Below are 18,403 nucleotides of genomic sequence, written 5' to 3'. Positions count from 1 at the left end.
TTGATCTGAGGCATTGGGGGTCTGATCTGAGGTCTAATTAACATTAAGGGTCTGATTGCTGGTCTAACATGAGGTGTAATGTTAATTAGACCTCAGATCAGACCCCCAACCTTTAGCCATCTATTAGCCACTACTGCGGTACGGTGCAGCAGAGACCCTAGTCAGTTTATATAGTCGTTATATAGTGTTCTATATTTTAATATGCACCTTGTTTTGTTATGCACGTGAATCAGTCAGCACCGACTAGCACCCCCTAACCCCCTCCTCCCCCACCCGATCTCTGGGAAACTACTATAATACTGCCTCCTATGTACAAGAATATAACTACTATAATACTGCCTCCTATGTACAAGAATAGAACTACTATAATACTGCCTCCTATGTACAAGAATAGAACTACTATAATACTGCCTCCTATGTACAAGAATAGAACTACTATAATACTGCCTCCTATGTACAAGAATAGAACTACTATAATACTGCTCCTATGTACAAGAATATAACTACTATAATACTGCTCCTATGTACAAGAATATAACTACTATAATACTGCTCCTATGTACAAGAATATAACTACTATAATACTGCTCCTATGTACAAGAATATAACTACTATAATACTGCCTCCTGTGTACAAGAATATAACTACTATAATACTGCTCCTATGTACAAGAATATAACTACTATAATACTGCTCCTATGTACAAGAATATAACTACTATAATACTGCTCCTATGTACCCGGTCTCTGGGAAAATTGTCTTGCATGAAACTGGTCCTTGGTGCAAAAAAGGTTGGGGACCACTGGGTCAGGTTATGTTCACATCTGCTTTCATCCATAACAGAATCAGCCATATTTGATGGCACTTGCTCCGACAGCAGAGCCTTGGATACACAGGGTTAGAAACCATGACTGAGCAGCATTGTGTCCGGTACAGTATTATATTATTGGAATTAGTAAAGCCTCATGATGGGTGGTGTAGGGCCAAATATGAAACGTTATCACATGTGATAGACTTTGATACTCTAAGCTCTCTGAGCCAGGAGGTTATAATAAAAAGAACTTTAATAATACACAGCAATGAACAAACACACAATACAGGGGAGTTAACACAATTATATAATAAGGATAAAAAATAACAAGTGAAGAAAGAAAATAAATTGTATCCTATTCCTGTGTCCTTCCTTTTATTGGACTGGAATGTTATGTATCGGCCGACCCCTTGTAACAAACCTGTTCATTGAGAGTGATACAATTTCCCCTGCTCACTGGAGTGTGTAACAGAAGCGAGATAATCCTGATTGATATTGAACAAGTCCAGGCAGAATGAGAGACACATTTCACAATGGGTGAGAAATCAATACACTGTATTAAGGATGAAAAAGAGAACACAGATTTCCCCCCCCAAATCTCCTCTGTGCACTGCACGCTCCTTCCACACAATCATGGACTGTTACCGCTGATTATTAAGACGGATCTATTACCTGCCGTCTGTCAATCATATGCTCATAAAGTCCTATTTGCAATGAACAGGCCACCTGCTGACTTTCCAATACATTCCATTAGTCAGTTTGCAGGAATCTACAACCTGCAGCCGGTATTTGTACTAGGGGAAAGGACAGCCGACGGGTGCTGGTAACAGCCTCCCGCTGCCATCTAATAAAAAAAGTGATTTCACGACCACAAGATGGCAAAAGCTCAGAATTTTTTTTAAGGAGCCTTGATGGATAATAGTCTCCCTGTAGACCCAACTTTAAGTTAAAGGGGTTATCCAGGCTCCTGCTATTGATGACCTATCCTCAGGATAAGTTATTAATAACCAATCAGTGAGGGTCCAACACCTCGCACCCCGATTGATCATCTATTCCCTGTCGCCTCTGGAACTAGCACTGTGAATGAAACAGGAAGCACAGCTCCGTTCACAGTGTAGTGGCCGTCCTGTGTTACTGCACCTCAGCTCTCATTGAAGGGACGCTAAGCTGCAGTAACCCAGGACGGCCACTACACTTTGAACGGAGCTGTGCTTCCTGTTCCATTCCAGCACCAGAGGCTGCAGGAAACAACTGATTGTAAGGCATCAATATGGTACTTACTAATGTAGCCTTTGTTAAAATTCTGCACCATTTTCCATATTTTGTAAGGTTTGCCCCCTTGTTTACCAAGTCTTTTGCGCTCTCCACACAGAAGTCCTGTCCATAAGATGGCTGCTGATGGAGGGTTATGTGACAAGGCAAATCACCTCCATGTGATGCCTCCTCCATTCAACCAATAACCAACAGAACAAGAGCAGATGGCAGGTCCAATGTATCTGACTGGAGAAGACATCACATGATGTCTGGGGAGAGAGGGATCAGGTGAAAGGGATATTCTCACCCCATGCTTTAGTTTTTTCAGGAGGTAAGCCGCCACCAGAAGTGCCTGTCATCAGCTTTCTCTGCACTCCTCATAGAATACAGAAAGGGAGAGCTGGTGGACAAACAGCTTTTAGTGTGTATGCCCAGCAGATGTACTTGGCTATCTCCGGAATTCCCATAGAAATTAATGGAGCGGCTGTACGCATGCCCAATTGGCTGCTCCGTTCATTTAAGGAGGGCTGCAGGGGGTACGTGTGGTCCCAGCAGACGGAATACCTCTTTTTTAAATCTGCTTAGATGTTTTCATTTAGGCAGTCACCCAAGCACACACGTTGAAATGCCCAAATAAGCCTCATTTCCTCGCCATCACTACATCAGCTTTATTACAGGGAATTATTTTTGCAAGATCCACCACCATCGCTGAACTAGTGGCCACATGAGCCCTCTTGGTGTTGCCGAGTGGCACCTAGTGAGCTACCATATTTATTAGCATACTGGATGATGATTTCAACAGACCAGGGGACATAGGTGTCCAAAAGGTGCCTGTACTGGTAACGGTTCTTTGGTGGTAAATCTCACCCTCTAACACTTTATTTTTTTTTATAATCTAGATCAGGGGTGTCAAACTCAAATTCATCGGGGGCCGCATCAGCAGTTTGGTCACCCTCAAAGGGCCGGTTGTATCTGTAGGACTATGTGTCCACTCTTTATTATCATAAATTATTGTCACTGCATTCAATTATTACTGTTTTTTGTAATAATGTAAGTAATAACTAGCTCTGAAAGCCTGACCTGCAAGCGCTGACTGGGGTCACATAGCATTATACTGATTTATGATTCTATGTAACCCTTACAGTTCTGGAATGTGTTGGATAACACTGACATAATGCTGTCAGTGTTATCCAACACATTCCAGAACTGTAAGGGTTACCGTATTTTTCGCCCTATAAGACGCACCGGCCCATAAGACGCACCTAGGTTTTTGAGGAGGAAAATAAGAAAAAAAATATTTTGAACCAAAAGGTGCGCTTTTGGTGGGTTTTGAACTAATTGTGGTCTGTGGGTGACGCACGGTTATGGGGGATCTGTGGGTGACACTTATGGGGGATCTGTGGGTGACACTTATGGGGGATCTGTGGGTGACACTTATGGGGGATCTGTGGGTGACACTTATGGGGGATCTGTGGGTGACACTTATGGGGGATCTGTGGGTGACACTTATGGGGGATCTGTGGGTGACACATATATAGCATCTTATGCTATGTGTCATCCACAGATCCCCTCCATAAGTGTCCCTGTAGTGAATGACCCTCAATACACGGGCTAGGGGCCGGCGTCTGCTTTTATAATGACAGCGGGGCCAGTGCCGTGACTATTCTACTACACACTGTATAATCGTATCTCTAATAGTTAATGGTTACCGTATGTATATAATCGCATAAGGAGCGCTGTGTATTACCGGTACTTACAACTACAAGCGCTCGCCGAGAGGAGGGAGGAGGCAGGCCGGGAGGACAGGCGCTGGCAGCGTGAGTCATACGTCATGCGCCCACGCCGCCTGCTTCATTCATAAAGTGGGCGGCGCAGGCCTTATGCGATTATATACATACGGTAACCATTAACTATTAGAGATACGATTATACAGTGAGCGGGGCCCGTGTAGTAGAATAGTCACTGCACGGGCCCCGCTGTCATTATAAAAGCAGACGCCGGCCCCCAGCCCCTCCTCCCTCACAGCTGATACACCCGATACAGGAGCCGGGAGGAGCGGGGGCCGCCTGCAGGAAGTGATAATAAAAGGTGAAGGCTGGCGGCGGCTACGCGGGCCACATGACGAGGTCTGACGGGCTGGATTCGGCCCGCGGGCCTTGTGTTTGACACCCGTGATCTAGATAGACCATGAATTCCTCAATGATTACTTTCTTAATACATAGGAGGAGGTTACTGAATACTGCTTTACTATATAGTGTGCAGTAAGCTCTCCCAAGCATGTCAATGCTGGGGATTTGGAGCTCTGTATCAGTAAAACAGAGCTCTGAACTTCAAAAAGTTGTAGGTTGTAGATAAAACTTTTACCCTCTCAAAGGTACTGTGTAACACCTGAATGTGACTTAACCCATAGAGGACCAGATGATTTTCAGTTTTTGTGTAATTTTTCACTCCCCACCTTCCCAGAGTCATAACTTTTTAATTTTTCTGTTCACATAGCCTTATGAGGGCTTATTTTTTGCAGGACAAGTTGTGCTTTCTAATGGCACCATTTACGGTTGCATACAATGTAGTGAGAAATGGGAAAACACTTCCAAATTGGGAGGAACTGGAAAAATAAAAAAATAAACGCATGCGCAAGGGGGCGCAATGTTTAAAGGGTTTCTACCACCAGATTTGGTCCTATTTAGCTGACTGACACTAGGGATGTGCTAGTGTCAGCAGTCCATAACAGTGTTCTTACTTATCATCTGTCTGCTGCCGTTCACCTTAAAAACGTACTTTTATAGATATGCTAATGAGCCCCTAGGTGCTATGTGGGTGTCATTAGCACCTAGAGGGCTCCGTCCACTAACCATTTCAGCCGCCCATCGCGTCCCTCCAGCCCGCCCCGCTTCTGTTGATTGACGTGAAACTTCTCAGTATCTCGTACCAATTCCCGCACCTGCGCCGTGCGCTTCTGTATTCTCCCGGCGCAGGCTTCCTCACTGCGCCTGCGCCAACTACGTTACAGTGAGGAAGCCGGCACCAGGAGCGTGGCATTCACTCACTGCGCCTGCGCCGAATACAGAAGTGCATGGCGCAGGAATTGGTACGAGATACTGAGAAGTTTCACGTCAATCAACAGGAGCAGGGCGGGCTGGAGGGACGCGATGGGCGGCTGAAATGGTTAGTGGACGGAGCCCTCTAGGTGCTAATGACGCCCACATAGCACCTAGAGGCTCGATAGCATATCTATAAAAGTACGTTTTTAAGGTGAACGGCAGCAGACAGATAAGTAAGAACACTGTTATGGACTGCTGACACTAGCACATCCCTAGTGTCAGTCAGCTAAATAGGACCAAATCTGGTGGTAGAAGCCCTTTAAAGACGTGACTTCCGCCGTTCAAATGCGGTGGTGGTTGCAAAGGAGGTAAGGCCCTTTATACATATTAGTGTATTTTCAGACAAACCTACCAAGAATGGTGGGTTTGGGCGCCAGTATACTGTATATGGTGACCTCCTGACTCTCCCCGCAGAGAAGGATCAGGTGAAAAAAATATTTTAGCCCGATCTTTTCGTTCTCGCTGGAGATGAGCTGCTGCCAGTATTGTCTGACAGCGGCTTTCTCCTCTCCTCATTGGATATACACACATTCAGCCAGAGTGTGGGTATGTATGTGGGACTCGGGAGAGAGAGCTGTCAGCCAAATGAATATTTGGCCAACAGCTACTGAATGTGTATGGCTACCCTTAGAGCGTATTCACGTGAGAATTGCTGCAGAAAAATCCACAGCAAAGTCAGCAGAAAATGAATAAATCAGACCCAATCAGTCATGATGCATTTTCCTGCAGGTTTACTGTGAATTCCACCACTGTGGATTCTGTGCGAATTATATATAATTTGCAGTCCGCAGAAAACACGGATGACGTCAGTGTGCATTCAATATAATTGCTGAACGGAACAGCTGGCCCCTGATAGAACAGTACTATCCTTGTCCGTGATATGGACAATAATAGGACATGTAAAAATTTTGAAGAACAGATATACGGAAAAATTATGCATACAGAGTAACTTCCTTTTTTTGCGGACCCATTGAAATGAATGGTTCCGCATACGGTCCACAAAAAAAACAAAAAAAAACGGAACGTACACAGAAAGAAAATACGTTTGTGTGAGCCTTAAGAATAGGTTTACAAGGAGTTTTTTTTGGAAGAGGTTTTGGCAGAATTTCAGCCAGAGCCAGGAGTGGATCCAGAAGCAGGGAGAGGTGCAAGTCCTCTCTATATTTCCGATTCCGCTTAAATCCACTTCTGGCTTTGGCTCAAAAATCTGAAGGAAAATCTGCCTCAAAAACTCATCTCAAACACTGCATTTTTCACCCCCAATTCTGTGGCACCTAAATTGCAGCATCCCACATTTGGCATGTGTGAACATACTCTGATCAATTATAGTTCCACATGTAGACAAAACCATTACTCTACTGTTGAGTAGGCTGAGGACCGTGGAAATGACCAGGATTGAGCATTCATACTAACGCTTAGGCCTCTTTCACACTAGCGTGACGGATTGGCTCCAGTGAAACTCGCACCATTTTGCAAGCAAGTTCCGTCAGTTTTGTCTGCGATTGCGTTCACGTGCGTGATAAAAAACTGAAGGTTTACAAACAACATCTCCTAGCAACCAGTCAGTGAAAAACGCACTGCATCTACACTTGTTTCCGGATGCAATGCGTTATTCACTGATGCCCCATTCACTTCTATGGGGCCAGGGCTGCGTGAAAAATGCAGAATATAGAACATGCTGCGTTTTTCACGCAATGCAGAAGTGATGCGCGAAAAAAAAAAACCTCATGTACACAGACCCATTGAAATGAATGGGTCAGGATTCAGTGCGGGTGCTATGCGTTCACGTCATGCATTTTACCCGCGCGGAAAACTTGCTCGTGTGAAAGGCGCCTTAATCATGACAATTAGCCCTGTCTAAAGGTGCTACAAATTATCCAACCAATAAGCGATGGCTCATTTTACAGCTGTTCTCATCTTTTATGGCACATAATACTGTCCCCCGGATGTGCTGCCAGCAAACAATACATTTTTATTGGAACATATTTTGCAGGTTTATTGTTTGCCGCCATACAGTGGGTAAAGACTTGGTTTGACAATCAGGCAATTATTGGGAACATTTGGTTCATTCCCAATAGTTGCCTGTAAAACGGCCTGTGTAAAAGGGCCTTGAATCTGCCTTCTGCTCAGGAGTAACACAAGACTGAAAGATCAGACTACACTCATAGAGATTGTTGTAGTCTGTAACCATGGAGACATGTCTGCACAAGAGCTGTATTTAAAAAATAAAATAAAATAGGTCTTGATCTTAAAATCTTCTTTTTACAAAGTGGTCTTAGATGCACACGTGAAATGATTAAAATAAAAAGCTGAACTACAGGTGAAACTCAAAAAATTTGAATATCGTGCAATATCGTTTTTATTAATGCAACCTTTTAAAAGGTGAAACTAATATATGAGATGGACTCATTACATCCAAAGCGAGATATTTCAAGCCTTTATTTGTTAAAATTTGGATGATTATGGCTACAGCTTATGAAAACCCCAAATTCACAATCTCAGAAAATTAGAATATTGTGAAAAGGTTGAATATTCTAGGCTCATAGTATCACACTCTAGTCAGCTAATTAATTCATACCCCCTGAGCAAAGGGTTCCTGAGCCTTTAAATTGTCTTCTCAGTCTGGTTCAGTAGGAATCACAATCATGGGAAAGACTGCTGACCTGAAACCATCATTGACACCGTCCATAAGGAGGGAAAGCCTCAAAAGGTAATTGCAAAAGAAGTTGGATGTTCCCAAAGTGCTGTATCAAAGCACATTAATATAAAGTTATGTGGAAGGGACAAGTGTGGAAGACAAAGGTGCGCAAGCAGCAGGGATGACCGCAGCCTGGAGAGGATGGTCAGGAAAAGGCCATTCAAAAGTGTTGGGGACTTTCAGAAGGAGTGGACCGAGGCTGGAGTTAGTGCATCAAGAGCCACCACACACAGACGGATCCTGGACATGGGCTTCAGATGTCGTATTCCTCTCGTCAAGCCTCTCCTGAACAACAAACCTCAGAAGTGTCTTACCTGGGCTAAAGAAAAAAAAGAACTGGTCTGTTGCTCAGTGGTCCAAAGTCCTCTTTTCTGATAAGAGCAGCTTTTGCATCTCATTTGGATACCAAGGACCCAGAGTCTGGAGGAAGAATGGAGAGGCACACAATGCAAGATGGTTGAAGTCCAGTGTGAAGTTTCCACAGTCTGTGTTGATTTGGGGAGCCATGTCATCTGCTGATGTTGGTCCACTGTGCTTCATTAACCCTGGGTTTACACCTGAGCGTTTCTGAGACGCGCGTATTTGTCCCGCGTTTTTATGCGCATTTTTTGCAATAGTAAACGCGCGTTTGACTGCAGTGTTGTCCAATGAGTCTATGGGCCAAAACGCGCGACAAACGCCCCAAAAAAAGCTCAAGAACTTGTTTATGCGTCGGGCGTTTTACAGCGCGTTCAAACGCGCTGTAAAACGCTCAAGTGTGAACCAGGGCCATAGGGAAGCATTGGTTTTCACGTGTTGAGCGTTTTACAGCGCGTTTGAACGCGCTGTAAAACGCTCAGGTGTGAACTTAGGGTAAGTCCAGAGTCAACGCAGCCGTCTACCAGGAGATTTTGGATGCACTTTATGCTTCCTTCCGCAGACGAGCTTTATGGAGATGGTGACTTCATTTTCCAGCAGGACTTGGCACCTGCCCACACTGCCAAAAGTACCAAAACCTGGTTCAATGACCATGGGATTACTGTGCTTGATTGGCCAGCAAACTCGCCTGACCTGAACCCTATAGAGACTCTATGGGGCATTGCCAAGAGAAACATGAGACCGAACAATGCAGAAGAGCTGAAGGCTGTAGGCATCCCGGTCTTCCGTAACACCTCAGCAGTGCCATAGGCTGATAGCATCCAGGCCACGCCGCACTGAGGGGCCCAAACGGAGTACTGAATATGCATGATTATACTTTTCAGAGGTCCTACATTTTTTGTACTTAACATCCTTTTTTTATTGATTTCATTTAATATTCAAAATTTCTGAGACTGTGAAGTTGGGGTTTTCATAAACTGTAAGCCATAATCATCCAAATTATAACAAATAAATGCTTGAAATATCTAACGTTGCATGTAATGAGTCTCATATTAGTTTCACCTTTTAAGTTGCATTACTGAAATAAATGAACTTTTGCAAGATATAAAAAAATTTCGAGTTTCACCTGTACATTCTTTCCCAGCATCAAACCCTTCACATGTACACAGTCAGTAAACCCCAATAAAATGCATCATTAAAAATAATCTTACAATTCCATAGAAAAATCTAGCCCTTTTATTGTATTTTTAAAAACAATTTTATTTTTTGTAATCAGCAAAAATAAGATCTATACAATAGAGAATCTTAAATATTTCTTTCAATCTCAGAGTAGAAAGAATTGGTTGAGGGAATTTAAAGGTGTGAATGTCACTTTAAGTAATTTATCTGTGAGGTTTTCACCCCCTCCATGATCAATTGTTGTAGTGTAATCTGACTGTAAAGTGATAGTAAAATATCTGTGTAAAGTTCACATGTTAACAAAAATCTAAAAGGGTCATCTCTGAATCCAAATACTTCATCAGTTCACACGCTGTAGCACAATGCTGCCCCCAGTGGACGTTTTCTAGAAAACACATTCCCCATTTGACAAGTGATCAATACAAATCTTCAAATGGTTTAGAGTAATTGAACATTTGATAATCCATGTAATAAAAATCATAGGTACGCTGCCTTTCCAACGGGGACAACTGTGCAAAATATTGCTGTGTGATTTTACTAGTGGTCCTTTCCTCATTGGAATGTCTGTCTTTAAATCTGGGAAAAGTCAAGTTTTGGGGAGCCCCTATGAGGTGCAGAAGAAAATTAGCATCTTCCTCCATGCTCTCAAACTTCCCAATGAAGTCATAGTCTATCAAACATGGACTGCAAAGTTTGCTAATATGGTCCCAATGAATGTCCATGCCTACCGGTCTATGAACATCCAACAGGTACTGGATGAACTCTTTAAATTGTACCCCAGAGCCTGTCCTCAATGCTTCCTTTGTGGCATTTCGTCTGTATTTAGAAATGATAGCTTTCCCAAACACCGGATGATAGTAGTTATTTGCGTGCTCAAACTTGTCCCGGAAAGCGGAGACCAATCTCTCGAACGGTTCTCGGACGAAGATCATCTTCTTGTAGGTGTTAAGACGGTTGAAGATTCCCTTCCGGTCGAAGCTGTCCAACCTCTTCAAGTAGTTGCCGTAGTGAACGGTGTTATGCTGGATATCCTTGGTGGAGGAAGCCAAGCCGTTGAGAACCATTAATACCCGTTTCCAGTTGGAGCAACCGGCCTTGGGAACCTCACAGTAGAGTAACTTGTGCTTGTCTTCCACGAAGATTCGAGAGACGTGATAAGGGGTGATAATCCGCCTGCTACCGCTCTTGTACTTCAAGCAGATGTTGTGCATAAGCTTCTTACGTTGCCTTTGAACCTCATACAGCTTTCTCCACTTGCCGCTGCTGTCCTCGTAATCCAACGGCATGAGGTCCACGGCGGAACCGTTCAAGGGCATTAGAATGGGAGTCTCTTTCAATAGGAAATGCTTCCTCTTCTTCAAAAGCTTCTTCTCCGCATACATCTTATTGTCTCGCCTCAGAAAGATCATCTTTTTCTGCCTGCGAAAACTAGCCGGGTACAGATAAGAAGGATACGACGGCACGTCTTGGTTTATGTTCAGGAGCTGTTTGGCAGCGGCTTCTATTGAAGTCCCATATTGATTGTTGGATGTACAGTCCTGTGAACAGAATAGAGAATTATTCAGGATTCGGCAGCACAATCGCTTACAAGACACACAGAAAAGAACATCGCTCATCTTGTCTGACAAATCTAAGCGCCGTGTCAGAGCGCACTGTGCTGTTATTTGTGTATTCATGATACGGGGCAAACAAATAGCTTCTTTTCATACAGAACTAAGCAGCTGCCCGGGATGACAGAATATGGGAAGACTGCATAAACAGACCAGAAGCAAATATATCCTGCAGCACCGGAACAAAGGCGGCCATGCTGCATTGTGATCTATGTATCTGGTCTACTCCGTCCGGGGTTTCAGGGAAAAACGCTGATGACCTATCCTTGGTGGGGACCGACTCACCCGAAACACAGGAGCTGGAGTAGAGTATGAGGCATTCCCACAATGTGAATAAACATTGCATGGGCTGCGGTGGCATCTTCACATTGCAGATCGTTGGGGTTCAGACACCCAACGATCCCACATTTATGAACTATCCTTAGGTAAGACCGTCATTGTTTTCTTTTTCCTGTAAACCCCCTTTAATCCAGACCATAATTAGCAGGACCCCATTATTATTTATCCATTGTCTGACAACAGAGCGCCATACATGACTAGCGGAGGAAATATTCATGTACAGCGGCTGCCTACTGACACCCATTGTGCAGATACTGTATTATTAAAGGGATTTTCCGAGATTCAGGCCTATTCACTTCTATGGGGCCCTTTTCTTCCATTCTACAGCTACGCAAAACAAATAAAACATGTCCTATACTTTTCAGTGATAATCAGAACTTGGCCCCTTTGAAGTCTACGGGTGATGTCACTTTCATCAGTCATGTGGCCCAGGCGCAGTTCGGTCACATTCAAGTGAAGAAGGCTTAGCTGCAATACCAATCACATCCAGTATCCAATGGACAGCGCTGTGCTTTGTAAGCTACTAGGAGGCTGGACAGCTGTGGCTTCCTCAAACAGTCGATTGGCGGGTGTATCCGGAGGGTGGGTCATCAATATTAGAATCTTGTAACACCCCTTTAATTGGTGGGGTTAGAAGAGGCACCCTTAGGCCTCTTTCAGACGGGCGTTGCGGGAAAATGTGCAGGTGCGTTGCGGGAACACCCGTGATTTTTCCGCGCGAGTGCAAAACCATGTAATGCGTTTTGCACTCGTGTGAGAAAAATCGTTTGGGTCTGGGATCGTTGTTCTGTAGATTGTATTATTTTCCCTTATAACATGGTTATAAGGGAAAATAATAGCATTCTGAATACAGAATGCATAGTAAAATAGCGCTGGAGGGGTTAAAAAATATATATTAAACTCCCCTTAGTCCACTTGATCGCGTAGCCGGCATCTCTTCTGTCTCCTTTGCTGAACAGGACCTGTGGTGACATCACTCCGGTCATCACATGATCCATCACCATGGTAAAAGATCATGTGATGGAACATGTGATGACCGGAGTGACGTCACCATAGGTCCTGTTCAGCAAAGGAGACAGACGAGATGCTGGGCAGCGTGATCAAGTGGACTAAAAAGAGTTAAATTATTATTTATTTATTTTTAACCCCTCCAGCGCCATTTTACTATGCATTCTGTATTCAGAATGCTATTATTTTCCCTTATAACCATGTTAAAAGGGAAAATAATAATGATCAGGTCTCCATCCCGATCGTCTCCTTAGCAACCGTGCGTGAAAATCGCACCGCATCCGCACTTGCTTGCGGATGCTTGCGATTTTCACGCAACCCTATTCATTTCTATGGGGCCTGCGTTACGTGAAAAACGCACAAAATAGAGCATGCTGCGATTTTCACGCAACGCATAAGTAATGCGTGAAAATCACCGCTCATGTGAACAGCCCCATAGAAATGAATGGGCTGGGATTCAGTGCGGGAGCAATGCGTTGCACCCGTGCGGAAAACTCGCCCGTGTGAAAGGGGCTTTACTCTATCTCAGCACCCATTCATGGCCTAAACATACTGTTCACTAGAGATGGCCTTGCAGTTCGCCCGGCAGTCGTTTTGTGCCGAACATATGGCGATATTCGCGCCCGACATATTCTTTTACATTGTGAAGAACTTTGACCCATGACACATCCATCAGGTGGTACAGGACAGCCAATTGAGATGTTTCAGCACTTGGACATACCCCCTAACTTATAAATAAACCTACCTTATAAATAAACACTGAACCCTACATTCAGTGTTTTGCCAGTGTAGGGAGAGGTTGCTGTGTGGAGCAGGGACAGGCTGTTAGGGACACCAAACGCTAGATAATAGGGCCACAAAAGTCATTTTAAGGACTATCGATAGGTGTGATACACAGAGGGGTGCGATATACTTATGAGTCATAAACACATAGATCTATATAGTGATCACCTGGAAGTCAGGGGGCTAGGGGCTTACTAGGGCCATTTTTATATAGGGTAAGGTTCCGGACGGGGTCGCTCTTATCAGGGCGGGTGGTCTGTGGTTAGGCTATCAGGGCCAGAATAGCACCCGCTGTAGGGCAATATCAGGGACAGTTCTTTGCCCACCCTGTCCTTCAATACCACATCATCATCTAGCCCAGGGATGGATGTTTTTTGCTTTTCCTTCCGGATTCATGGATGTGCACTGGAACCCCCCGGATTGTGGTAGGACATATGGTTCCTGATTTGGTGCCGCCGAGTACTTGTTATTGCCGACCACATCTATGCTTTTTGCTTAGGGACATCTTTTAATAGTAACATTATTAAAGGTTACGTTTTATCTTTATGTATATTCTAATGGATTGCCTTCCTTGTACAATGTTATAATATATATAGTGCATTTGTATTGTGCAGCAGTTGTTTGCGGTTCTGATGCAATACTGCAGGTATATAGAGGGACAAGGGTTATTGGAACAAATCATTTCTACTGGTGTGATATACCAGTTGCCCCCCCAAAAAAGTGATTGAAGCAGGGGTGCTATATACCAATTATATACGTTCTATATAATGCATTTAGGTAGCACAACAAGGCACATTTAAGAAAATTTTCTTTAACATGCATAAAAATGTCCCCTGATTAAAACACATTTTTTTGTTGGAATTTTTGTCATTGATCCCCCTCTAGTATGTCACTGTCCATGTTGTGGGACTATTTGTGCACTTCTACTAAGTATTTGGTGGCTGTAAATATGAGCTGAAGGTTTTTCAGGTTCGCCTGACATTAAAGTGAATGGGGCCCACTGCGAACCTAGGGTTCGCGAACATTTGATCGCGTTCGCGATCCCGGCTGATGTTCGTCCATCATGCAGCCATCACACAGAGTAAACATGCTGGTGTGAAATTAGCAGATCAGACGTGGACACAAAACACGGTTGTGTGTATGAGGCCTTACTCGGATGTCTGAGTAGGTGAATAGCTATGGTGAAGGTCACTAAAACTGCATAGCTTAATATATTAAATTTAAATATAAAATTACGTTTTAAAAAATTGCAGCTGTGAAAGTGGGATAAAGAAACTGACCAACATGATAGCTGCTTGTAACCGTGGAACATGTCTCTCTGCAGGTTTGTAGAATGAAGACAGATCTTTCCTATGTGATCCTGGTGTCACCCTAACAAGGACAGGCCTTTAACTTCCTGTGTTCAGCTGGATGGGTTCGGGAAATGTTTTTTTACAGTAAAAATTAATGAAGTTATTACCTGAAGTCTCGCGAGACTTCGAGAAGCAATAACTTCGGCTCGTAGGAGCCAATACATTCTAATACTGAACAGAGCTCCTGCTCCATACAGTATTGGAACAAAGTTTTATGTGAATCAACTTCGGATGTTTCACTCATCCCTAGCACTCACTATTCTGCTGGTGCAGTCACTGTGTATATACATTACTTATCCTGTACTGATCCTGAGTTACATCCTGTATTATACTCCAGAGCTGCACTCACTATTCTGCTGGTGCAGTCACTGTGTACATACATTACTTATCCTGTACTGATCCTGAGTTACATCCTGTATTATACTCCAGAGCTGCACTCACTATTCTGCAGGTGCAGTCACTGTGTACATACATTACTTATCCTGTACTGATCCTGAGTTACCTCCTGTATTATACTCCAGAGCTGCACTCACTATTCTGCTGGTGCAGTCACTGTGTACATACATTACTTATCCTGTACTGATCCTGAGTTACATCCTGTATTATACTCCAGAGCTGCACTCACTATTCTGCTGGTGCAGTCACTGTGTACATACATCACTTATCCTGTACTGATCCTGAGTTACCTCCTGTATTATACTCCAGAGCTGCACTCACTATTCTGCTGGTGCAGTCACTGTGTACATACATCACTTATCCTGTACTGATCCTGAGTTACCTCCTGTATTATACTCCAGAGCTGCACTCACTATTCTGCTGGTGCAGTCACTGTGTACATACATCACTTATCCTGTACTGATCCTGAGTTACATCCTGTATTATACTCCAGAGCTGCACTCACTATTCTGCTGGTGCAGTCACTGTGTACATACATCACTTATCCTGTACTGATCCTGAGTTACCTCCTGTATTATACTCCAGAGCTGCACTCACTATTCTGCTGGTGCAGTCACTGTGTACATACATCACTTATCCTGTACTGATCCTGAGTTACATCCTGTACTATACTCCAGAGCTGCACTCACTATTCTGCTGGTGGAGTCACTGTGTACATACATTACTTATCCTGTACTGATCCTGAGTTACATCCTGTATTATACTCCAGAGCTGCACTCACTATTCTGCTGGTGCAGTCACTGTGTATATACATTACTTATCTTGTACTGATCCTGAGTTACATCCTGTATTATACTCCAGAGCTGCACTCACTATTCTGCTGGTGCAGTCACTGTGTACATACATTACATTACTTATCCTGTATTGATCCTGAGTTATATCCTGTATTATACTCCAGAGCTGCACTCACTATTCTGCTGGCGCAGTCACTGTGTACATACATTACATCACTTATCCTGTACTGATCCTGAGTTACCTCCTGTATTATACTCCAGAGCTGCACTCACTATTCTGCTGGTGCAGTCACTGTGTACATACATCACTTATCCTGTACTGATCCTGAGTTACATCCTGTACTATACTCCAGAGCTGCACTCACTATTCTGCTGGTGGAGTCACTGTGTACATACATTACTTATCCTGTACTGATCCTGAGTTACCTCCTGTATTATACTCCAGAGCTGCACTCACTATTCTGCTGGTGCAGTCACTGTGTACATACATCACTTATCCTGTACTGATCCTGAGTTACATCCTGTACTATACTCCAGAGCTGCACTCACTATTCTGCTGGTGGAGTCACTGTGTACATACATTACTTATCCTGTACTGATCCTGAGTTACATCCTGTATTATACTCTAGAGCTGCACTCACTATTCTGCTGGTGCAGTCACTGTGTACATACATTACTTATCCTGTACTGATCCTGAGTTACATCCTGTATTATACTCCAGTGCTGAACTCATTATTCTGCAAGCTTCAGGAGTTAAAATCTTCTGGCATCCCTTGCTGGTTTAGTGTTGACACACTCTGCTAACAGACACTTCACAATAATCTGATGTAGGAAATGTATCCCTCTGTGTTATAGTACAGTAAGGCAGTGCTTGATGGTGAATGCAGCTCTGGAGTAGGGTTGTTGCGGGTATCGAAATTTCGATACCCAATCGGTACTTTTGTCCCGGTATCGATACGATACCGGGATTTCAATTTTTTCAATACTGGGCTGCGCTGCTCTGCAGTCTAGTATCACAGAACATGAGCGCGCTGCTGTCAGCGCGCTCATGTTCTCTCAGCAGCACAGGGGAGAAGGAAGCAGTCTCTCCCTCCCCCTGTGCCGCGCTGCCAATAAAGAGAGAGGGGCGGAGGAGGGGCAGGCGCACTGCGCCACCAATGACAGGAGGACTTTTCATGGGTCCCGACTTTAAGTAGCAGGCTACATAGAGCGGCGCCCAGGGATCTCCCTCCACTTACTATTATATCCGGGCGCCGCTCCGTTCGTCCGCTGTGGCCCAGTTACCGTCTCTTGCTCCGTATGCTAATTACTACTATTGGAGCAATGGGCAGGAGACATCAGCTTCTCTCCTGGGTGTTCCAATCGCAGCACAGAACGTCACAGCCAGGGAGAAGGAACGCCCAGGAGAGAAGCTGATGTCTCCTCCCCATCGCTCCAATAGTAGTAATTAGCATACGGAACAGGAGACTGTAACTGGGCCACAGCGGGCGAACGGAGCGGCGCCCAGATATAATAGTAAGTGGAGGGAGATCCCTGGGCGCCGCTCTATGTAGCCTGCTACTTAAACCCATGAAAGGTCATCTTTAACTTTTAATACAGGAGGTGCCGGCAGCAGAATCACATTGCCGGCACCCTGCCTTTGACAGGGAGCTGCAATCAGCGGCAGTTAATCCCTCAGGTGTGGCACCTGAGGGGTTAACTGCAGCTGATCTGCTGCCAGCACCCGCCTCCTGTATTAAAGGTTAATTATCATTGGTGGCGCAGTGCGCCCGCCCCCCGATATTAAAATCATTGGTGGCAGTGGCCACAGGGTCCCCTCCCCTTCTCATTGGTGGCAATGGCAGCTTCTGATCGGAGCCCCAGCAGTGTAATCCTGGGGCTCAGATCGGTTACCATGGCAGCCAGGACGCTACTGAAGCCCTGGCTGCCATGGTAACCTCCCTGCTGATGTGTGCACAGGGCAGCAGGGAGAGTGTGAAGTCCTATTCACCCTAATAGAGCTACAATTAGGGTGAATAGGACAAGGGATGAAAAGACCCCAGGTTCTAGCCCCCTAAGGGGGGAAATAGTTATTAAATTAAAAGTAAAAAAAAAAAAAAGTAAAAAAAATACCAAACACCAATATGTTAAGTATAAATTACCCTCTTTCCCATTTTTACATATAAAACATATAAACTATAAATAAATAAACATATCGCCATGTCTGAAAAGTCCAAACTATTAAAATATTTTAAAAAAATCTATGCGGTGAACGCTGGAACAGAAAAAATAAATAAAAACTGCGCAATTCGCCATTTTTTAAATGCGGAATGCACGTGGCTTTTTTGGTGTTTTAGTTTTTCCGTGTGGTATCGAGTATCGCAATACTTTTTTTATGGTATTGAACTCGAATCAAAAATTTGGTATCGCAACAACTCTACTCTGGAGTATATTACACAGTGTAACTCGGGATAGCTAATGTAATGTATGTACACAGGGACTGCACCAGCAGAATAGTGAGTGCAGCTCTGGAGTATAATACAGGACATGGACATGTATGTCATTGCTGGGGACAACACAGGTCTTTGCCTACATTATTATGTATGCAAAAAATGTAGAATGCTCTATTTTATAACATTTTATAATCCTGTGATATAATGAAGTAACTGAATCAAACTGACCTCATTGGTGTTCTGTGGAAGCTGCAGTTTGTACTTCAGCCACTAGATGGAGCAGTGTAGC

General features: G+C 44.0%; 1 protein-coding gene across 3 annotated transcripts in view; it reads right to left on the bottom strand.

Annotated features, from left to right (window-relative positions):
* Positions 1-9,461: 9,461 nt before the first annotated feature.
* The window catches only part of CHST8 (carbohydrate sulfotransferase 8), a 311,769-nt gene continuing 302,827 nt past the window's right edge, over positions 9,462-18,403 (bottom strand). For all 3 annotated transcript variants that reach the window (XM_044270587.1, XM_044270586.1, XM_044270588.1), the window contains one exon: positions 9,462-10,938. In XM_044270587.1, the coding sequence (XP_044126522.1) occupies positions 9,817-10,938 (1,122 nt within the window). In that variant the 3' untranslated portion in view covers positions 9,462-9,816. The remainder of the gene's footprint in view (positions 10,939-18,403) is intronic.

Source organism: Bufo gargarizans, chromosome 10 (assembly GCF_014858855.1).
Source record: "Bufo gargarizans isolate SCDJY-AF-19 chromosome 10, ASM1485885v1, whole genome shotgun sequence".
Classification (NCBI taxonomy): domain Eukaryota; kingdom Metazoa; phylum Chordata; class Amphibia; order Anura; family Bufonidae; genus Bufo; species Bufo gargarizans.
Note: the sequence above shows the minus strand (reverse complement) of the source record. Positions and strands in the feature narration are given on the sequence as shown.